At 38.7% G+C, this 24550-nt stretch overlaps 1 protein-coding gene across 1 annotated transcript; it reads left to right on the plus strand.

Moving 5' to 3' along the window:
- The first annotated feature begins 1337 nt into the window (after positions 1 to 1337).
- Positions 1338 to 22997, plus strand: lox (lysyl oxidase). Its single transcript, XM_078396294.1, has 7 exons — positions 1338 to 2392; positions 2541 to 2649; positions 3536 to 3673; positions 12112 to 12268; positions 14122 to 14217; positions 14296 to 14411; positions 18651 to 22997. Exons 1-7 carry the CDS (start codon positions 1675 to 1677, stop codon positions 18655 to 18657), a joined length of 1341 nt encoding a protein of 446 aa, XP_078252420.1. The 5' UTR covers positions 1338 to 1674; the 3' UTR covers positions 18658 to 22997.
- The last annotated feature ends 1553 nt before the right edge of the window (positions 22998 to 24550 follow it).

Consider the following 24550-nt stretch of genomic DNA (forward strand, 5'->3'; position numbering starts at 1 on the left):
ATTCTTCCAACACAAATATTCAAGGCTTAACCTCTGAAAAACTGTTCAACAAATATTTCAGGTACTGTACAATGACTTAAAGACCAAAAAGTACCCTTAGGGTAGATTGCAAGTCTAAGAAAATATTGGTACCTTCATAAACTTTCATTCCTCATTTTAATTTTCCACTGTACTGGTGTCCCAAACCACATTTTATAATTTTCGTGAAGACTATTGAGGGAGTCTTTAACTGAATTATAGTATTCAAAGATCATGATGCAATGACACAAATATTGAGCCATTTGGCATTTCCCAGATTGTTGTTTGTCCTGTGCTATTTCAGACGTAAACAGTAACCGACTATATTCCACATTTTGTAACTTATCATTTGCAGAAAGCAGGCACTCCCTTCAAAAACATGCAGTTTCTAAAACTGGAGAACAACATCTAAGTAATCATATGTGCTCAAATCTGAAAATGACAAATATCACCAAAATGATTTTTCTGACCAACTTAAGTGTAAGCTGCTTGAAAAATGAAATCTTCCTTCAACCAGCAGAAGTTACAGATTTGTGTACTTTGTGCACGTAAAGCTAAGCAGACTTTTAATTTCATGTGAAACTCCTCAGAGCTGCTAAGGTCATACATTATTTGAAAGTGATGAGTGGCCCAAAATTTGTTTGGACAGAAATGTCTTTATTTCTTCCAGAATAAAAAGGAATATAGATCATCCAATCCAGTCAATTTCACAATCTGTTTAAAGACATATCTTCATATATCAGGGGATTGCTTAATATATAGGACGTGGCCGTGATAAAGTTTAGTGTGTGAGTGTATGTAATCCACGTGTACAGTGAGTTTATGAGGATGAGAACATTAGATGAGGAGAAAGACACAAGGAATCAGCGAGGAACTAAGTTTTATCTGACCCAAACTTTCTAATGTAAAACACCACGCATCCTCCTAAACACTGGGTAACGATTGATTGCTTTAAAATAAGGCGAAGAAACCACAAGACGACCACATATTGTTTCCCGTCTCTAATTTTCTCTGGCTGATGTTCTGCTTTCTGATGGCAAAGGAACATAACATGGCACATGCAGCGATCAAACCTTAGACACAGCCGCCCTCGGGCACCCCTTCAACTCCCTCAAACCTCCGCGCCATGTGTTATTAACTTTTTTTTGCCTGGATCGGCATGCTGTTTCTCAAGATGATTTTTTTTTTTGTTTTGCGTGTGCATACTTTGGCACAACCCGCAGGTTAGCTGGCGAGCCGCAAATCTAACGGATAGTTGTCTGGGGCCATGAAATTCCTTCGCGTCGGCTGGAGTGGTGGAAGGGAGTGCGAGTGGAGAGGGACTGACTGTCAAACTGCACGTTCCCAGGCATTACGTGAACAAATCGCGAGTGGCCTGGGAGCAGGTTGTGTAACTTTGCTAATGTGCGAGCAACTTTAAAATCCCTCCCTCCTCCACTCCAGGCAGTACCATGAAAATGAGAGGCACTCCATACAGCTGCAACTTTTGGCAAGCCAGCTTTTGAAATCAAATTTCTTTTTTGTTGTAAATATTCTTCACACATTGCATTTTGAAGTATTTTACATTACTTCTGGATTTTAAACATATTTGGTGGACTATTTTTTTTAAAGCAATTTTTTCTGTGGGAATTGCACATCTTGTAATCCTCTTCAAGGATGAATTATCAGACGTCGATGTATTTAGTGAAGCTTTTTGGTCTTTATTTGACTTGCCTGCTTGCAGATGTGGACGGGCAGCGGCGGCAACAGCAGCAGCAGCAGAGGAGGGGAGGCGAGAGCTCAGCAGTTTGGCGCCGGCGGATCCAATGGACAAATAACGGGCGCGTTTACAGCTTGTCGAGCCTGGGCTCCGAGTACCAGCCGCCTCAGGGCTCCAGCGGCAGCAACAGCCTCTTCCTGCTGAGTGACACCAACAGTACAGCGGGCGGCGGGGGGGGCAGGCGGAGACTCTCTCCCCCAGCCCCAGCCCCAGCTCCAACTCACTCCCCGCTAACTCCTTCTGGAGCCCGGGCAGCCCGACCCCGGGGAGGCGCCTCGTCCACCCGACCCCGCCAGCGACAGCGCCTGTCCGGGGCCAGTCAGTGGCAGCGGACCACAGGTAGCAATGACCCCACCACACCTGGTTCTCGGGACAGCTCGGGGCCAGTGGGAGTTGGAGCCGGGGGGGAGCAGACCAATGTCAGAGAGAGCCCTACAGCCCAGCGGAACACGTCGAGCCGGGGGATCGGCAATGAGGACATTATGGTCGGCGACGACCCCTACGACCCTTACAAGCGCACGGACGACAACCCCTACTACAATTACCACGACACGTACGAGAGGCCCGAGGTTCGACCCCGCAGACCCGGCTATGGTACCCGCTACTTCCAACACGGTAAGTTTGAAACTCGGAAAAATAAAAGTTTATTTAAAAAAAACAAATCTGAATGGGAACAGCAGTTGATTGGAAACAAACTCACAACCGCCGCGTTTTGTTGTCGTATGACTAATCCGAAATCGTGCATTGATGTTTGAATCTGTAGGTTTACCAGATTTAGTCCCGGACCCGTACTATATTCAAGTTTCAACATACGTCCAGAAGATGCACATGTACAACCTTAGATGTGCTGCAGAGGAAAATTGCTTGGCAAGGTACAGTCTACATAATCAGAACCAGGTGCTGTTCATTCTTACATCGTTATATTAACTCGTTTTCTTCGCGTTACAACTACCCCTGAAGCTACTCAAGCATATAATTCCCGACCCAACCCCATCAAGACTTGCATTTTCCAAACTAAAGAGTTTGCAGACATGATAATTAAAATGCATATTGTAAAAGTCCCAGATTTGTCAGTAAAGCTGTATTTATGCAACATCTGCAACGTGGATACGAATTATTTGAAAACACTATAGCCTGGTAATGTAAAGTACTGTATTCAAAGTTGAATTAGCGCTATTGTTTTTATTTCCACATTAGCTGGATTATTTAAAGCAAATCCTCCTTATTTCACAGCTCTAAATTTTCATTTGTGTAATTTAGATGAATTAAAAAGAAGAAATATTCAAAACCCATTAGGGGTTTAGACATCCCAAGCCATCTGATCGGAATAGGATTTTGTTTCAATAAAACTCGTACAAACGAGGAGGTGGCGCTGCGCCAGCACGAACACATTTGTCATGAATCCCAGGATGGATATGTTATTTCTCAGAAACTAATCCTGCGGAGACAGTAATAATCCAGAGTGAATTCTGCACGGTTGCATTTCTCCTACACAGTAGATGTGGTGCCAAAAACCTTTATTCTTGCCCCTTGACTCTGGAATCAAGTAAGATTAATTATCTGACTTTACATTACAGGTTATAATTATGAATATGTTGGGCTTTGTCCAGGAGAACTCTTGGCAATCTGGCTAGCCTGTAGTAGACAGATCAGTGATATAACTCTTGTATCTGTTTGACTACGACTTTAAGGTACACGAGTTTTCCATTTTAAACGTGCAAAATTATGCCTCTCTGTGTCTCAATTGATGTGTTGCAGTTCAGCCTACAGTGGGAGCGTCAGGGACTATGATATGAGGGTTCTGCTGAGATTCCCCCAGAGAGTGAAGAACCAAGGCACAGCAGACTTCCTTCCAAGCCGGCCTCGTTACTCATGGGAATGGCACAGTTGTCATCGGTGAGTGGATCTGCGGCATTTAACTCACCTTTCTACTTGTCAGGCGACTACCTGCTCCATAATTTATTCCCATTTTGTCTTAAGTTGCTCTCTTGTAACTGAGTCCCGTCCCCCCCCACCCACCCAACTCTTTTATCCAACTGGAGACAAAGTTAAACAGCACAGCAGAGGCCTCTCTGGAATAACCCGATGCGATGGTGTCACTTTCCCTTTAAGGGGAAATTGCCAATGTCAACTTTTTTCATATTACAAAAATGTTGATCTAAAATTAGCACTTTGGGCATTTCGTTAAATGTGAAGCCATTACTGGCACTGGGGGCAGGGAACTTAAACATACTATTTCAACAAGGTTTGGTGAACATGGATTCTATGCAAAATTATCCCACAAATTGTGGTTTCTTGAACTATGCAACACCACACTATGTATCTAAAGTTTACCTGAACAGGAAATCACGATAAAAATGCTTGTGGAACTTTATCACTGTTGAAAATAAAACACTCTACTGAGGGCGCAAATGGTGTAACATTTATTGGAACTTTTTCCCCCCTTATTCTCAAGGTAGCCGAATATCACACAGGGGGTCAGATTAATAAAGGTGGTGATTTTATTTAAATGTCAGTGTTTTCCACTCATTACAACAGCTATTCCTTCCTGTCCTTATTTGTCTGGCTTTACCATTTCTTCAGTTGGTCTCTCGTTGTTTAATGTTCATTCAAAATTATTCTGTTAAGCGCGCTCTGAAACAGAGCTGGACAAGGTATGACATTTTAAATATTTTTTGATGATTTTAATGTATTTATAAAAATCTGTTTTAAATAACACACATAAAGAATCACTAGCCATTATTCAGGATGTGTGTTACCTGAAACATTTCTATTTTCTTGACTCTCAGAACATAATTGCATGTGTAAAACATATTTTGCATTGGCAAATATTCCCATGTATCCATTAATGTAGTTGTCCAATTTCAAGGATCTTCAGACATACCCCTCGATTCTATCTACCTGATTCTCTTTCTTACGCTAACTCTTACATTTATTTTACTTAATTAATTGCTAGCCTTAATTGTATTGCCTGTTTCTGGAGTATTGGGGTGAGTGGAAGTGTCAGATGGCTTTCTCCATCTCACACAGATAACCAAGAACAAAGCAGCAAAGTGGCACTGATCCTTCTAATCTTGATAATAACAGCTCACAAAAAAATGTAATTAACTCCATGATGTAGATTTCCTCATTCCTGACTTTGGTTGCAACCAGTACATGAACACACTTTGAAGAACAGTCTCGACCCAAAACTTCACCCATTCCTTCTCTCCAGAGATGCTGCCTGTCCCGCTAAGTTACTCCCAGCATTTTGTGTCATACTTGGCATCAAGTTCTGGTGAGAACATTAAGCTTACTGAACAGCCAACCACAATGAAAAATTCTCACACACAGCAAATCAGGAAGAAAAATGCCAACATTAAGCTTACTGAGCAGCTGTGGAATTCTCTGCCTCAGAGGGCAGTGGAGGCCAATTCTCTGAATGCATTCAAGAGAGAGCTGGATAGAGCTCTTAAGGATAGCGGAGTCAGGGGGTATGGGGAGAAGGCAGGAACGGGGTACTGATTGAGAATGATCAGCCATGATCACATTGAATGGCGGTGCTGGCTCGAAGGGCCGAATGGCCTCCTCCTGCACCTATTGTCTATTGTCTATAAACCACAATGAAAAATTCTCATAGACAGCAAACCAGGAAGGAAAGTGCATGATAATTAGCTCACATTTAAGATAGTGGAAAATAAAGATTGATACATGTATAGTTGCAATATCAGAACAAATGTAGAAATAATTCTAAAAGAAATTAAACTGAAAATATCAGAAAAAATACACCAGGGAATAATAATTCAGGGGCAATAACTTTACGAAATGGAAACTATAACTTAATACATTATGAAAAACTAATTTAGATTAAATATAAAAATATATTTATATTTTCAGGGCAAGTAAACTTGCATTAATTCACTTGATTCCATTGATTGTGACAGAGAAATTTGCAAAGTGCTTTAAATTGTGAAGAAGTGCTGAATTATTGGCTCTGGATTTCCCTGTGTGAGGGAGTGGTGAATTTTCTGTTGTCCCATCAAACACCGAAGGCTTAGACATCATTACAACTGTAACATCTTTATTTATCTATGGCTTGCTTCATGTTTCTGATTCTTACAGGGATATCCATCTCGGACAGAATATTTTTTAAATGTTCTGCTCTGCCAGTTCACATTGCCTGGAGTTACCGAGCATTGACAGTTGATGATTAGTACATTAGTAGGTTCAGAAATATTAATGGATCAATGCTATCAGTACAATTAAAAAAAACCAACCTGAGGTTGTAACTGGCTGAAAAGACATGAGCAAATGGATGTTGTGTTTTCTGGACCTTACAGAAAGCTGCCCGTCTACTCACCCACTCCCCGATCCGTGACCATATCACCCCCGTCCTTTACAAACTCCACTGGTTCCCCATCCCCCAGAGAATCCAGTACAAAATCCTCCTCATGACCTACAAAGCCCTCCATAACCTGGCCCCATCCTACCTGACTGACCTCCTCCACAGGCACACTCCCACCTGCACCCTCCGCTCTGCTGCTGCCAATCTCCTGTCCCCCCCCCATCCGGACCAAACTCAGATCCACAAATTCACAACTCTCGGTGTGGAAAAGTCCTTCCTCATCCCAGTTCTAAATGGCCTACCCCTTATTCGTAAACTGTGGCCCCTGGTTCTGGACTCCCCCAACATCGGAAACTTGTTTCCTGCATCTAGCGTGTCCAATCCCTTAATAATTTTATATGTTTCTATAAGATCCCCTCTCATCCTTCTAAATTCCAGTGAATTTATATGCTCACATGAGATCACATTAAAGGTTAGCAGGTTGCATTTTTTTTTTAAATGACCAGTTATCCCATCTTTTGAAAAGATGCATATCAATGTAAAAATCAAACACTTTTTACTTTAACGATCTACATTAGAGAGAAAACTAAATCTTTCAGAGATTTGAAACTTTGTTGAAAAAATAATACTCCTATTCTCTCAGATTATATTCTGTTGTTAATTTAGGTTGGCAAACTTTATTATACTTGTCCAAAAATTCAGCAGTTGTAATGGCTGGATAAGGGAATAATCAATCAATAAGGAGAACAACAGAAATTGGTTAACGATTGGTAAAATACCCAGAATCTGTCACTGACTTTGGACTTAAATGTGTACTCGTGGCTTAGAATTTTAATATGCTGATGAACAGAAGCCTCCCATGGGGATTAAAAAGTAGGGTCACATGTATTTCTTAAGTGCATAATTAGAATAAAATATTCCATATGTGAGAACACTGGGAGATTAATTGTTCAGCAATAAATCATCTACAATTAACATTATAGGTTTTTGGATATAGTACTAGTTGGCTCTGGCAATGGAAAAAAAGTAGTTCAACAAATATGAATTGATTGATTTGGCAATAATGACAGAGGGTATTAATGTGTTGAGGGCTTTACTGCGTCAGCAGATTGTTCTGATATAAATTAAAGCCAATTCAGCCTTTTCCAATTTCAGAGCCCATAAACCAGGTGTGGATAAGTCAGAGACATGTTCAGGTCTTTGCCACTTTGATAAAATCCATAACAATTTGGGTGGTTCTCCATCTAGATTCCAAATAATGCCTGAAAGGGAATTATTCTCTTTCTATCCAGTGATTCTTCACACAAACTGACCTAAGATTCACAAGAGGATTGAATCTGCATCACTTCACTTTATACCACACAGTGCTATAATGCTGCTATTTAAATCAAGGGAAACTAAAAAAAAATGCATTACATTTGAAACTTTCAACAAATATTATTTGTATTATTCAAGGATCAAAATAATTAAATGCTTGATGCAGATGGCTGGATTCAACACCATAAGATTGATTTACATTGACCCAGAAAAAAATGGATTTTTGTAGACATGAAAACATAAAACACAGCAGAAGGAGCACATCACACATCTGCCAATCTATGTGGATAGATCTCCCCCATTGCAGACATATAACTAGAGTTAGAGAGGGTGTTCCCAGATACTTGCCACACATTTTGAGAGTCTACTTGGTGCCTTAGTGCAAGAGTGCCTAAAGAAACAATGGTAAGCACAATTATATTAGAATCCCCATGGAGCAGTGTTTTTTGGAGAGGTTGGTAGCATTTAATTTATTTTATTGCAAGTAAGCCTTTTAGTGAAAGAGGCTGGTCTATGAGAAACAAAGAAGAAGCAGAGCTAATCAGATCTAAGTAGACAGTTACATAGACAATAGGAGTAGGCTATTCGGCCCTTCGAGCTAGCACCGCCATTCAATGTGATCATGGCTGATCATCCACAATCAGTACCCCGTTCCTGCCTTCTCCCCATATCCCTTGATTCCGCTAGCCCTAAGAGCTCTATCTAACTCTCTTTTGAATACATCCACTGCCTTCTGAGGCAGAGAATTCCACAAATCCTGGAGTAATGTTCTGGGGCTGGGCTGAATGATTCCCAACAGCCATAACCATTTTGCTCTGCAAAATATAATTCCAATCACTTTAGTGTTTTTCCTTTGATTTCAATTGACCAGATTTTACCCAAGCACCTTTATGCCACAGTCAGTAAAGTACTACAGTCAGTAAAGAACAGTCAGTCCCACATCAACTCTGGAATTCAGCTCTTTGGTCTTTCTTTATATCACGTGGACTTGGCAGAAGACAGGCTTTGGTGATGGTGGGGATCTCAGGGAGAAGTTGGGATGGGTAATCTCTGCAATATTTCTGGCCGAATATGGTTGTGAATTTTTCAGTATTTTCTTTAGCACTCACATATTGTACCTCTGGTTGAGAATGGTGATTTTCTTGGATACTTCTTCTCCCTTTCGTTGTTCACAAACATTCACAATCAAGTATGCAAGTTTTAATCTGTTATACTGATTGTGAGGACGCTTAACTCTGTTAAGTGGCATGTCAGCATACAAGTAAGGCTGTAGTACAGCTTCAGCAGGCTGACACCTAACATCTCTTCATTTTAGGATATCCCTGGAACTCCTTCCCTGCGTGCTCTTCTATCCTCCACATTGAACCAGAGTTCATCCCCAGGCTTAATAGTAATGGAGTGAGGAATAGGTCAAGCTATGGGGTCACAGATTTAGATGGTATAAACTTTGCTTGTGATGTTCTGCCATGCCTCAGTTCTCAGCTGCCAGATCTGTTCTGAGTTTATGACATTCAACACATCAGTTCTGCAACATGATGGAGGTTGACCTCAGACTGAACTAAACTCTTTGTCACTACACGTTCATTGAACATTTTTAACAATGCTATCAAAAGACAGAATGGAGGGCACAAAAATACAGGGAAGAATTTGTTAGGGTAACAAAAAAACAAAAATGCTACTCAGCAGGTACTCAGCCAGTATTCACCAGGCAAAACTGTGTCAATTAACAGAGAAATAAGCAGCATTGTAAAGGGTCCATAACTTGATACATTAATTATTTTTCTCTCAATGCTTGACCTGTGGGTATTTCCCGAATGTTTATTTTGTTTTTGGATTTCCAGCACCTTTTGCCCCAGTTGTTAAGAGATAATTTTTCTTTCGCTGGTGTCAGTGGAGCCAGCCTCATTAGGCAAGATAGTGGAGAAAATAATTATGATCAACTGTGCCAAAGGCTGTAAGAAGGTCACAGAGGACAAAGAGGGCCATTCTGATGTGACCTCAGTTGCAGACAATGTCATAAAATGCTGAGGAATGCATTAGCTATGGGGAAGGAGAGTAAATCTCACAGATGAAATCCATCTGGAGAAGTCAACATTCAAGGTCCTTGGAAAGAAAAAAAAGATGTTGGAAATCATCTTGTTGTTAATAACTTCTTAAGGGTTGTGTTTTTGAGAATAGCCTAGGGCTGTTTACCAAAAGAAGGAACAGTAGGCAACAGTTGGCCAACAAGGCAGCCAGGAAAGATGACTGTTCAGTCAGTGGTTTGCTGGAACTGGTCACCTTTATGAAGTTGCTCAGGGTGGCATTGGTTTAAGGTAGGAGAAGGAGTCAGATGTGACAAAAGTACAACCAGGCATCGGAATAATGGAGTTTGGACATGAAAATAGGATGGGATTAGGGTGGAGGTGCAGAAGCAAATTATCTTTATCTCTTGAACAAACAAGTCATGATATTCTCCTCATTGTTGAAAGTAAGAACAGATGTGGTTTAACAATTCAAGATCCTATCTGATTGAGCAAAATACATAGTGCTGGAGGAACTCAGTGGGTCAGGCAGCATCAATGGAGGGAATAGTCAGGTGTTTTTTTCCAGCATCTGTAGACTCTTGTATCTCCTTCCTGGTTAATCTTGATCAGAGCTATGTCCAGTGACAGATAGTTAACTGATCAATTGCTGGGTACAGTCAAGTTTGAAGTTAAGACCTGGGGGAGCAAGGGTATGGACTGTGCAAACATCAAAGTGCTGGAGGAACTCAGCTGGACAGCCTGCATCTGTGGAAGGTAAAGGTCAGATGATGCTTCAAGTTGGGACCCTTCAACATCAGGTGAAATGAACCAAAATGGGAGATTGCGAGTGGTTCATCACTCGCATATTAATCCACACATTGTAGTAATGTAGGAGATTGTTAGTGTGATGATTTCTTTGTACTTACTTGAATCATTGAAATTAAAGTAACATTCTCTTTAAGGATACAACCACATTGTTGTTTGTGGAAGCTCATGGCGTGTATCGGGCTGCTTCATTTCCTGTATTTCAGCAGTCCTTTCACTTCAAAGCTACTTCATTGCCTGAAACGATTTTGGGATTTCCTGAGGTCATTTCTTTCATAGTAAATTATTTCAGAAAAATAATGAAAAGGTTCAATTCTATAACCAAATTGCTAAATTATTTAGGTAAAGATTACATTCAACCAAATACCAATTGTTCAGTTGGCAAGCTATCTAGCCAAAGCAAATAATGAAAGAAATCATTTCACAATTTAGTCCAGCAAACCTTAGTTACTTTACTTGCCAGATCTCTATTTAATATTTTTACTAGATCAGTAGATAATAGACAATAGACAATAGGTGCAGGAGTAGGCCATTCGGCCCTTTGAGCCAGCACCGCCATTCAATGTGATCATGGCTGATTATTCCGTAATAATGTTCCTGCCTTCTCCCCAGACAAAGTGGACCCGTTGGGCCCAAAACACTCCTGCAGTGGTGCAGCACCCTCTCCTCCCCCATTCCCCCATTCCCCCATCCCCCCCTCCCTCCCTACCCCCCTCCCTCTCCCTCTCCCCCCCTCCCCCCTAGGGTTGCCTCCTGCAGTGGTGCAGTACCCTCTCCTCCCTCCCCTCTCCTTCCCCCTCCCCCCCACTTCCTCCCATCCCTCCCCTCCTCCCCTCCCCTCCCTCCCCTTCTCCAACCCCCTCCCTCCACCCCCTCCCACCCCCACGCCACTGGACTCTGGGCAGCGTGGGGGAAGGTGCTGCACCGACCGGGGAGATGAGCGAGGACGGGGGAGCCGAGGGCAGGCCCAGCACCAGGCCACCAATGCTCGACCTCACTGCTGCTGCTGCCGCCTTTCCCTTTGGCCCACCTCAGGCTCGCGGTTACCTGGTCACGTCCAGCCCCAGGCCCACGCTTCGGCTGTTTCCCCCGGCACCAGGCCTAGCTCCCCCGCCCCCAAGATACAGGCGGCCGAGCCCTGCTCAATGGTCCCCAACTGCGCAGGCGCAGACACGTTTGTTCCACGCACGCGCAGATGCGGAGGCCATCTTACATAAATACCAGATTAACGGAGCCCCAACTGCGCATGAGCGGCTTTTTAAACTTTAAAATGTGAATAACTTAAAAAATATAACACCGATTTCAATGAAACTTCTTCCATAGGACCAAGGGACGGCGGTGAGTAAGGTTGGCCTAAAATTGTCACGCTATCGTGTACCAGTTTGACTGTAGTTCAGGAACAAGCAAACAAACAAGAGTTTTAGTATATAGATGCCATTTAACATTGCTGTTATGTTTTACATTAATCCTCATCTTTTTTTATTCTCTTTGCATAATCTTGGAGTTCAATGCATAGTAACTAGAATTTTGCAATAATGATTTCACTTTAGTCAGCTGATGATTGATGTGCAGATATCCATTAGTTTAGGTGTCTCCAAACCAGTTTGCTTGAAAAATCCACCAAGATATTTTTTTTCACATTTGGCAGGTTCTTTTCATAGTGACCCAACTTGTTTGCCTGAATTCTGAGAGCTTCAACCAGGTTGACAAGGCTAAAGCTCAGAGGGTCAAACGTGTACACAAAAATACCAAATGAAATTATCCAAATAAAATGAATAGCCAGAGTACTGGTGAGCTTCCTGTCATAACAACTGTTATTTTGGGATAAGCACAGTAATAGTAAAGTAAACTTTGTATTATAGGCACTACCACAGCATGGATGAATTTAGCCATTATGATCTCTTGGATGCCACCACGCATAGAAAAGTAGCTGAAGGCCATAAAGCCAGCTTTTGCCTGGAGGACACCTCTTGTGATTATGGGTATTACAGAAGATATGCCTGTACAGCACATTCACAGGTATCTGAAAAAAATACATTTATGTCATTAAACAACTTACCAATGTTTATAAAGTATGGAAGATAGACACAAAAAGCTGGAGTAACTCAGTGTCTCTGGAGAGAAGGAATGGGTGATGTTTCGGGTCGAGACCCTTCTTCAGACTGGATAAAGTATGGTAGATTAGTTGGGTAATATGGTGCTAACCCTAATGTTAAGTGACTTGCTTCTGATCTGTGACTTTTTGATTATTATTTTTTTAAAGTGGGCACTTATCATTCAATTACTTTTGTTGCTGTTTTGGTTTTTAGCAATTATCTCTGTTCATGTCTTAACACTTTTGATTTTAATGTTATATAGCTTTAGATGATTGTGAACTTGATTTTTAAATGTGTATTGAATTTCTAGTTCTAATTGTATTATTGACTAGCACTTCTGAAATGCAGACTCAGTGAACTCTCAGGATATTGAATAAAACAACCTACTTACAGGGAGACCATCTTTTACAGAAACAATTACCTTATTTTAAACTTAAGTCAGCAGCACTCTCCAAATCATAACGCTTTCCATCTTCTGTAAGAGATCTCATTTTCAACACAAAAGAGTTGGAGATTTGTTCCGTAGAATCTTTCCTTCCAGATCAATGCTGACTGTTTGAGTAGCTGGATATGCACAAAAAATATTGTAGATTTATATTTGCAACAATTTTTGAAGGTGACGGTGCTTTCTTTTGTGTGGAGATTTGCTGCATGTCATGTTTATTGTGAATGCTTTAGCTTTAAAACAGTGATATGAAACAAATTATTCAGTTTCATTCATAGAAATGTGGGAGGAAGTTGAACTAAAATAATACAGCTTTTATCACCAACAAAGTTACTGTTTGTTGTCAAGGATAGCATTGCCAGTATAGGTGGTAAGAAAAAAAACAGGGCTCTAATGGAAATACACTATAACTTTCATATTAACAATTTGCTGTAACCAAGAGTTGTCTTAACTGTAAATGTTTCTGAAATTATGAAATGGTATAAGTGATAACTTTGAGAGTACACATCTGTTTCATGTTGCTGTTCAAAATGAAAGTTCCATTCAACATAGCATTCAAAGGGTTGAAAGATCAAATGATGATAGCAAGCTTTTCTGTTTTAATTTAAATATCTTTGAACAAAACTATTGCTGAAAGCAAGTTCCTGTAAAACATATATTTTACAGATATATTCAGATAAAATTGATATTGGCTAATTACATTTTTGCTCTGGGGATAAAGGATAAAGGTAGTTAACTTGCTTGCTCTTTTATAATTCACTGTCAGTGAAATAGGCTGGATTATAGAGTGACCAAGACAAGAGTATGGGAGTATGATTGTTATGATACTGGTTCAGCAATTCAAAGTCATTAATATAAAAGTTAACAAATTATGAATAAATCTACCACTAGATAACGTGCCAATGAAAGCTGTCAGATTCATGTCCTTCATTCATGTCCTTCAAGGAATAATGTCTTAACTCAGTGTCTACCGACTGACATCACTGGTGTACTATGTAATTTACTTACCATAGCTTACAGGCCAATCAGGAATTGACAATAAATGAAGAAACTAAGTTCAAAGAAGCGACAGATTCACTGATTCTTTTACTAATAAATTATTACAGCAGAATCGTTGATTTAATGACATAAGTTCTCTCAGGCTGAACTAATTAATGAGACATTTAAAATTAGATGTGAGTAACAAAGCACATTTTTTTGCAAGGTACTCTTAGCCTTAAAATGTAATTATTTTTATTTAAAAAGTCCAGTAAATCAAATACAAGATTTATTTTTTATTCTGTAATACGAATTGTATTTTTTTCTAACTTTGTTATCTAAATTGATTACAGGGATTGAGTCCAGGGTGTTATGATACCTACAACGCTGACATTGACTGCCAATGGATTGATATTACTGATGTTAAGCCTGGAAATTACATATTGAAAGTAAGTGGTATTAAACTTATTTGCTGAAAAATCACATGATGTGAATTATTACTTACCTGTTTCCTCCTCTTTTCACAGGTTGCAGTAAATCCTAGCTATTTGGTTCCAGAATCAGACTATGGTAATAATGTTGTTCGCTGTGATCTTCGCTATACAGGCCAACATGCTTATGTCTCAGGCTGTAGGATTTCCCAGTAAGTGCTTGTGAATTCATCATTGACGATCAATGTAAATTATCCTATAAACATAAAATAATAGTTAGTATCAAATATGAAATTACATTTGACAACTTTAGTTAAGTGACAATCATTGGGTAAGGAATATGCAAATGTTAGATTAGTTTATGTGTTCCCTACTTTTTGTGAATTAGCATAGGCAGAAATGTATTTATGCCTTAGTATGGCATGGCTTCCAAATCAACTTCCTTGGAAAAATATAACATTCAAGATGACAAAATTAGTAAAACAGATTGCAGTAATTCAAAAATGTTTCTGTAGTTGTCATTCTAATTTATACCATACATAATAAATCATCAAGACATTCAATGAGAGCAGAAAATTAGAACCATATGTAATAAACATCAGATCGGTTACATGCATTTCTTTGGATTAATCTTAATAAATTAGAAATTACTACATACACATTTTACAAGAAACATACTGCATGTTCCTGTAATATAGTCTCAAAAAACATTAGCAATATATCACTGACTTGGCAACCATCATTATTGTGACATTTCTTTTTTGGTAACTTTGCAACTGAGAGCAGAACTAATGCTTCAGAATAAAATATATTAATGAGAAAACAAACCACTTCAATCATCAGGACTGGGTACAATGAAAAGCTCTGGTATTCTGTTCTCTCTAGAACATTGTTTTGATTTTTATGATACAATTAGGTAATAAGTTGATTTTTTTAAAAACTGGATGAACAGAACTATCAATCACTACAGAACACTTTTCCCAGGGTGAAAATCTCAAACACTGGAGGGTACAGCTTTAAGGTCAGAAGGTTTGAAGGAGACGTGCAGGGCAATCTTTTATTTATACAGTGTGATGGGTGCTTGAAACGAGTTGTTGCCTGGGGTGGTGGTGAAAGCAGACATGATAACGGTATTTAAAAGGCATTATATAGGCACATGGACATGCATGGAATGGAGGGATATGGATTAGGTGCAGGCAGAAGAATTTATCTTGGCATCATGTTCAGCACAGACATTGCGAGCCGATGGGCCTATTCCTTTTTTATCCACCATGTATAACAAATGTCTAATATTTCTCATCTGGCTGAACTTTGGTTAGTTCTTTCTTTACTGTCCCTTGGGTGTAGGTAAGCTGGGGGGTAGTGTGAATTGTGAGGAAGATGCAATAAGGCTGCAGGGTGACTTGGACAGGTTGTGTGAGTGGGCGGATACATGGCAGATGCAGTTTAATGTAGATAAGTGAGGTTATTCACTTTGGAAGTAAGAATAGAAAGGCAGATTATTATCTGAATGGTGTCAAGTTAGGAAAAGGGGATGTTCAACGAGATCTGGGTGTCCTAGTGCATCAGTCACTGAAAGGAAGCATGCAGGTACAGCAGGCAGTGAAGAAAGCCAATGGAATGTTGGCCTTCATAACAAGAGGAGTTGAGTATAGGAGCAAAGAGGTCCTTCTACAATTGTACCGGGCCCTGGTGAGACCGCACCTGGAGTACTGTGTGCAGTTTTGGTCTCCAAATTTGAGGAAGGATATTCTTGCTATTGAGGGCGTGCAGCGTAGGTTCACTAGGTTAATTCCCGGAATGGCGGGACTGTCGTATGTTGAAAGGCTGGAGCAATTAGGCTTGTATACACTGGAATTTAGAAGGATGAGGGGGGATCTTATTGAAACATATAAGATAATTAGGGGATTGGACACATTAGAGGCAGGAAACATGTTCCCAATGTTGGGGGAGTCCAGAACAAGGGGCCACAGTTTAAGAATAAGGGGTAGGCCATTTAGAACGGAGATGAGGCAGAACTTTTTCAGTCAGAGAGTGGTGAAGGTGTGGAGTCCTCTGCCTCAGAAGGCAGTGGAGGCCAGTTCGTTGGATGCTTTCAAGAGAGAGCTGGATAGAGCTCTTAAGGATAGCGGAGTGAGGGGGTATGGGGAGAAGGCAGGAACGGGGTACTGATTGAGAGTGATCAGCCATGATCGCATTGAATGGCGGTGCTGGCTCGAAGGGCTGAATGGCCTACTCCTGCACCTATTGTCTATTGTCTATTGTAAGTCAGGGCCATTTAGCTTTCTTTTGCTAATAGCTAATATCCGTGGCAAAATGTGTTGTTCTGTTCCTTTTGGTCCCCTGCTGTATTATTGAGATGTTCCTTTATCTCAGTCATTTCCAGATACATTGCTGCATAGCCGTGTGCTGATGTTGAAATAAGTAAATTCTACATTTTTAGAACACTATGTGGAAATTTCAACAGGTTCATTTATTTCAATAAGTTCATCAAAGTAATGAAGTTTATTGCATGTTACAGATAAAGATATGCATGATCGCAATACTAATGATTACAGGACAGACACGGTGTAATGCTTCTTGCTAATGATATAACGTGCCCTGGCACAAAAAAAATGTAGCATTCATGTGGAAGAATGAGTTTTTAGTGTGAGAGAACTCTAGTATAATGATCATTAACAGTATCAAACATCTGATATTTTTGTAGAATGCCCTGCAACAACACACACTGTAAATAAGATATATCTTCTTTGCCATTGTAAATTACATTGCTTTTCTGTGGCCCAGGATCTGCAGATAATTTTGAGTTGTGAACTAGTTTCTGTTATTCTAGCCAGAATGGCATGCCTTGATTTTCCACTTCATCATGTCTGGCACAGCTTTTTTCTTAACCTATTTTCATAATTAAACCAAGATAACATCTTCTTTTTGGAAGGTCCAAAATGTCCAGACTCTCAAAATACACTAATGGTGCCAGCTGGAGTTAATGCCTTGTGGATAGGAAACTTAATACATGTGCATTGAGCAACCATAGGCAGTAAGCAGAGTATGCAGATGATCATGTTAATCAATATGCAATGCCAATTTGCTGTTAATGCTGTCATTTTGGCACTCAATGCTCCAGCTAACATATTTTCTTACGATGCAGAGTCAAATACAAATTAAGTCAGGGGGAGTATATTGCAGGTGCTATTTTAATGATCAGAAGCTCCTTATGGATTGGTTGTTGGTTCAATTTCTTTTGCTGCATTTAGTACTTTCTAGTTGTTTCAAATTGCAGTGTTCTACTGGTGTTTCGGAGGTAATGAAATACTTATTATTTACTTTAAGATTTGGTGTAAAAATGTTGATTGTAGACATTTGGTGCTTTAGGTGGTAGTCCTCTTATAATAAAACATTGTCAAGAAGAATGAGCCAAGGACAAGCTACTGGAAGAGGAAAGAGGTAATGGGGGAATTTGTGAAGAGAGAGGAATATGTGGAGAAAGTCTCCATTACTGACGTGTTCAGGGAGTGATTTTAAATGAATTTCAAGGAACAACAATGTGTGAGCTATGTGCATTTCATTAAAGATGTTCTTCCTGAAATCTGCCAATGATGTAGGTACAACTACAATTGCAGATCAGGGCATTTTCTAGGTTGCCACCGACTGTTGAGCTGTCAGTGGTAATGTATTTTGTGTATTTAGTTTGAAGATTGGAGCTATTTGCAGTATCTTCCAGCTTGCCACCCATTGCTGAAAAGAAGAGGTGACTGAAGTCCTCAATTCAAAGAGAGCCAATTGTATTTCACTCCCACTTGAGAGGGAAACAGGAGGCATATGCTTTTAATATCTGCAGCTTGTAAATTGGAAAATAATATGATTTGGCACTGGGAGAGGGGTGAGGCACAAGGATGAGGTAGATTGAAGAAGTACATATGAGAATTCCACCATCAAATCTTGTCTCAGCTTCAGAGTTGGTATGACTTTAGCAATAGGCAACCAAAGATGGCCAGCACTGTCTCATCTGTATAGGAGTCACATTTGCAGATTTATGTGCCTCCCCAGTTAGTGCCTGCTACTTTGGGTCATGTTTCCGCTTGCACTATATTAGTACGACTGCGAATTATACCCAATGTATTTGTGTTTTCCACTTCATGTTTTTTGTAGAAACAGTAACTGTAGATGCTGGTTTATACAAAAGGACACAAAGTGCTGGAGTAACTGAATGGACCAGGCAGTATCTCCAGAGAACATTGATATGTGATGTTTCATGTCAGCACGCTTCTTCGGTCTGAAGAACTTTCAGTACTTTCTGTGTCCTTTCATTGTTTTTTGCCTCTACTTCCCTGCTTATGATTCCTTCAATAAAAAAAATCCTTATGAGCTTCATACTTTTCATAGATCTGTACTGGAGTGTATTTGGCTTGGAACAAAGTTCATCTGTATTCAATTTTCCTTTTCCTTTTCAGATATTAAATTCACAAAGAGCGAGATGTGTTGAAGAATGGATACAATAGGTAATATTTCCAAGTCATAAACAATTTAAACTTCAGTCTACTTACACAGCACCATTTCAACTCAAACAACTGGAACAGGTATTATTTGCAGAAGATGTAAGAGAATGTATGCTTCCATCTGAAAACCCGTAACACTGTGCTTGGACTATTGCAGTGGAATTTATCTTGATACTTTAACTCATTCATTATAGATAGATATTGTGAAGGCACTTGCTACAGTTTATATCCAGTCTGCATGAATGCATTCTCCTATGACAAAGAAATGCAATGGGAATAGTGCCAAATGGTATCTTATTAGTGCACGAGTTAAGAAAAGTTCTGTGTGGTTAGACTATTGTTGTGATAGACATTTTATTTTTTAAATTTATGAAAGACATGATTATTCTATCTCAATCACTTCGAAAAAACTACCTTCTGACATGAAAGCACAGCGTCCAGATAACCACTGAAAAAATATCATGGGATTAAGTTTGTTATATTAAAAATAGACTTAAAACTCAATATACTTCATTTACATTTAATAGCAATCCAATTATATTCTGCGCATTGATCCCAAACGTAAATCCCCTACTTGTTATCTGTGGCCATGCACATTTGGGTCAGCAATTGTAATCACATCTGAAACCTGAGAATTATTTCTGTTTGTCACAGTATGTAGCTAAGAGGTGTGGAAAAATCCATGCATTTAAGTTCTTCACCAGACATCCGATTAATATATAAATTAATTTTGCATGAATAAATTATTGTACATCACTTCATTCAAATGCTAAGGATACAAGTGCATTTCTGTAACTTTGAGTCTGACTATTCCATCATGATACCCCTAATGCCTGGTGATATTTACTCCTGTGGAATAAATGTTAAAGACATTTCATTCGTGTATTCTCCATTAAAGAGCAGAATTATAATTTATATTCTGAAATCTATGATGTCAAATTATGTAAATATGAATTTATGAGTTTACAAATGAACCAGCTGACAATTGAAGGCTCCTATTGCTGAGACGTGATTGAAGTTTGATTTAATATCAACAGTAACTGTGAAAATATTTCACTGTAGAAAAATTCATTCTAAGAATACACCTACTTTAAAATACAATGTATGGAAAGTACTCATAATAATGAAATTGGAATCACAGAAAAACAAAAGGAACTGCAGGTACTGGAATCTTGAGTAAAACACAAAGTGCAGGAGTAACTCGGCAGGTCAGGCAGCATCTATGGAGGGAACGGATAGGCAACATTTTGGGTCAGGTCCTTCAGAAAATGGAAGATGTAATTACATCAAGAAGATGTAATTTTTCATTTTTACATTTAGTGCAGAATTCGCTCATTGGAAATAAACATCCACAAATAATTTGAATTTTTATTTAACAAAACAAAACATAACAATTGAAAGCTAGAAATAAAGAAAATATTTCCAGAAAAATATGAAATTAGATTATTATAAACATTACCAAAGGCAATGTCTTAAATTGTCTTAAATTTCTTCCCTGAAATTCTATAAAGCCTATTAGGATTGCTCTCAGTTCTTTGTGTACTTAAGATTTAAAATAAAATATATTTATGAAGAATAAAATCAAAGTAATAAAAAGTGTGAAGGTGTGATGGCACAATAACATGGGTCATTTATACGCATTGAGAATTCAGACACATAAACAGTTAGTCCCATATACAATTATGGGCAGTTAGAAATATTAATGAATTTTCATCATTTAATATTAATGATTTCTGCAGAAGTGAATTATTTACTTTCTCTTGTTTTAGTATGAACAGATTCTAGCATATGTTATAGCACAAGGTCAGATACATGGAGAAACATGGCACATGATTTAAAAAATGTTGTTTGGTACTGTAAAGGAAGTGACTCATAAAAGTTACTAATTTAACAAAATAGCCTTTGGATTTGCCACCTAAATTATGGCAATCCCTCCCTTTAAATTATTTGTGTAAATAATGTACAGTTGTTAGCTGAGCTATGGCTTGGATGACTTATATTTGACAATGGTAATCTAACATGTTCATGTGTTGTAATATTGCCATAATTGGAGGAATGTGGTGATGTTGCTTCATTTACTGTTCATCTAGAACTTGATTTTTTCAGTATATAATAAAAAGGAATTGCAGATGCTGGTTTGAACCAAAGATAGACACAAAATGCTGGAGTAACTCAACGGGTCACGCAGCATCTCTCAGCTACAAGGTACCCGACCTGAAGCGTCACCTATCCGTTTTCTCCCGAGATGCTGCATGACCCACTGAGTTACTCCACCATTTTATGTCTATCTTTGAACTTTTCAGTTTTTATTTTGCTTCAGTTCAAGGATTTTTAAATTTTATTAATGGTTGTTAAAATTGGTTATTTTCAGTTGTTAAAAAAACAACCAAGGCCTATAAAGTGAAATACTAATGGTATTGATACTTTAAAAGACCAAATCAGTTAAAGATTCATGAGCATCAAAAATTTACAAACTTCTCAATTGGTGATCAATTATTGGCCTTTTGGCACAATATATCTCTGCCAGCACTATTATCCAATTTCTTATCAGAAAATTTTCTTGCATTACCGTTCAGGAAGTGCTTTCAGACAACAAATTTCTGCGTAAAACATATTTCCCCTTTGGTTATTCTACCATTCAACTTAAATCGGAATTCACCTCTGACCAGCTTTTCTCCTAGTGAAACTAGTTTCTCCCCAATTATTCTTAAAAACTCTATAATGCTGAACATCCTTAATACATTTTCCTTTCACCTCTGTCCTGAGCTTTTTACACCTATGAATTTAACTGAAGCATCTCACACCTGGTACTATTTATGTTAATCTCCTCTGCACCTTATCTAGAGAATCTCATCATTCCTTTTAAAATGTAGTGCCCAGAATTGGAAAAAGTACTTAAGGCATGATCTAACAATTGATTGCAGGGAATTAGCAGTTTTCTGGCTTCTGTACTTCATGTTTCTTTTTTAACAAAAAACAAAGAATCTACATTCAGAAAAACATTAGGGGGATTAAGTAATAGTTACTTGACTCTTACCGAGCATATGTTTTTGAAATATTGTAATTAGCATTGCAATTATGATTTAAAGGGAGTCTGAATATCCACCCCATTACTTATTTTGATGCTATAAGGCATCTTTTGAGCCCAAGTATGACCTACTTGAAGGCTGCCAGCTGCCTTGTTCTATTTGCTGTAGCCAGTTTGTAAAAGAGGCCCCGTTATTAAAGTTAGTTGACGCCCAGTTGACGGAGTGGAAGTTAAAATTCATCTTTATTGTTTTTTCGTTCAGGAATTTAAAGTACTTTGAAACACTTTTCAGTCAGATAGAAGATGAGCAGTTTTCAAATTCGTCACAGAGATTTCAGCACAAATAATAGCCAGTGGAGAATTCACACCTGGACTGTTAGAGGAAACAACTGGAGATTGTGAGATCCGAACGAGAGTTAATGTCATTACAATAAACTTTATTCATTTCATAGCTAACTAAAATAGTCTATTCCAATTAAAGAATCATTTTCTTTTCATCAGTATCAATAATGCACAGTGGGGTTGGCAAGTAGCAGCATCATAATTACCTGTTAAATACTGAAAACTACTCAGAATGCAGAGAATTTACATCTTCTTTCTGTTCTTAATCTGAATCATCCACTTAGGCATAATTTTGTCCCGGTAAAATGGTGTCAAAGTTTTAGGACGTAACCTGGCATTTTATTTCAAAATCATAATTAAAAATATGTAACTTTCCTCCATTAGTGTGATGACAGTGCGAAAATATATAGAAAACACTGCTAAAAAATTGGGATCAAAAAGTACATATATAACCAAAGTTATATTTATTGATATTTATCATAAGAAGTGCTAGTATGAATGCAAAATAAATTAGGTTAGCCAAAAATTAATCATAGATTGCAGGTTCCAACTAAATAAAAGAACAACATGCTGAAATGGGGATTATTCTCAATGATTTTCTATAAATAATATGCATCTTACCACAAATGGTGCAATTTCAATTTGGAACTTAGGAAAATATCTCAAGTTTCATTTTGCTGGAAACATGTTCAGCGATGAATAAAATTGAAATGCCACTAAGATTTCAGGCCTGTTTTGGTGCATCTCACCATATGTATTTGCTTTATACTGAATTTCATAACTTTTACCTGCAGGTAATTTTATTTCTAGAAATTATTGTATCTGTACTTGAATCTTATAGTTATTGTATAGAAATAATTTGTAGATGGTAGAAATGTAATGGCTATTGCTATTTTGTAATCCAGAGTTATTAGCCTATATCAGATTGTGAGATCCTAACTTGAATAAAAATGTTTTCAACTTGTGACACTGCTTTATGATTTTTCTTTGAGATATCCATTTCATTTTCAGATTTGTTGCATAAAATTTGATAAATAATTGAAATAAAATATTTTGCTTCACATCCAGCCTTCAGCAGTGGAGGCAATAAATCACTTAATGCCAATGATTATAATTATCTATCATTATCAATAATGTGTGCATTAATTGCTTGAATACTTGTTTTTCTCAATGATTGTTTTGTGTCAGAATATGATTGAGAGATAGTGGGTGGAGTTGGGGGGGGGGGGGGGGTAAAGGAGGTGCTGGGGAGGGAAGGAGGGTTGTGATTATTTGGGCTCTTATTTTATTACAGAGCTATACAGCAAGGGAACAGGCTATCCACGTTGAGTCTTGTGAAAGTCGTAATTGTATTCTGTGGCTTCCTGTGAGTGAGAAAGTTGCCCCCGAGGCCCCTGTTAAATCTCTTCCCTCTCACGCTCAGTCTGTGCCCTCTAGTTTTAGAATCCTCTTCCTAGGAAAAAGACTGAAGACCACTCACTTAATCCATGCCCCTCGTGATTGTACACACATTAATATGGTCACCAATTGAATGACCTTTTGCCAGAACTTCTTGTCAAAGTATTAAATCTCCAATTGTGATGGTACATTGTTTTGGAAATGGTGCTTATGGAATCCTTATATTACTTTAATGCTATTAGGCTTTAGCTTACATAAAATACATAATGAGTGCTTTCTGTCTTGACTGCCTGCGTGAGTAAAATGTTACTTATATGAGTCCCATTCCCCATAACTCTTCCTTTAACCCGAATATACTTCCTCCACGATAATTTTCTGAACTGAGACCCACAAGGATGACTTCTCAGCAGCTTTCTATACTGCATATATATTCACGCCTGTGTGGCTAAATTATGCTCGACCTCCATTGAGACGTTTGCAGATGACACGATCATAAGTAGGCCAGACCTCGAACAATGACGTACAGGAAGTAGACAGGAGTACAGGAAGTAGACAGAGCTTAGTAGCATGGTGTCAAGACAACAACATGTCCCCCAATATCTGCAAAGCGAAGGAGCTCATCAGTGACTTAAGGAAGCGGGTGAAGTACACACACCAATGGTGCTTCAGTGGAAATGGTAAACAGATTCACAGTCCTGGTAGTATATATTATCAACAATTTATTCTGGTCCAACCACATTTACACTCTGGACAAGAAAGCACATCAACACACTTCCACAGAATGCAATTTGGCATATTTCTAGTTCTCATATATACACCATAGAAAGCATCCTCTCGGGATGCACCACAACTAGGTTTGGCAACTACTTTGCCCAAAAACACAAGAAATTGCAGATTTGTATAACGCAAACCAGCATGCACCATTCCCCACCCTACACCACCATCAATTCATTGTATTCTTCATATTGCCTTGGAAAAGCATCCAACATAATCAAGAATTATTCACACCCAGTCATTCTCTCTTCTCCCCTCTCCCATTATATATTTCAGTACAATGATATAATAAACCAATACCAATATAAATTAT

The sequence above is a fragment of the Rhinoraja longicauda genome, chromosome 3, assembly GCF_053455715.1.
Source record: "Rhinoraja longicauda isolate Sanriku21f chromosome 3, sRhiLon1.1, whole genome shotgun sequence".
In the NCBI taxonomy this organism is placed as follows: domain Eukaryota; kingdom Metazoa; phylum Chordata; class Chondrichthyes; order Rajiformes; family Arhynchobatidae; genus Rhinoraja; species Rhinoraja longicauda.

Bases quoted from the DNA above. Each gene is read 5' to 3' on its own strand.
- lox (XM_078396294.1), top strand. From the start codon at position 1,675: ATGAATTATCAGACGTCGATGTATTTAGTGAAGCTTTTTGGTCTTTAT. The intron at 2,393-2,540 runs GTAAGTTTGAAA...TTGAATCTGTAG, and splicing joins TACCCGCTACTTCCAACACG to GTTTACCAGATTTAGTCCCG. The intron at 12,269-14,121 runs GTATCTGAAAAA...AATTGATTACAG, and splicing joins CCTGTACAGCACATTCACAG to GGATTGAGTCCAGGGTGTTA.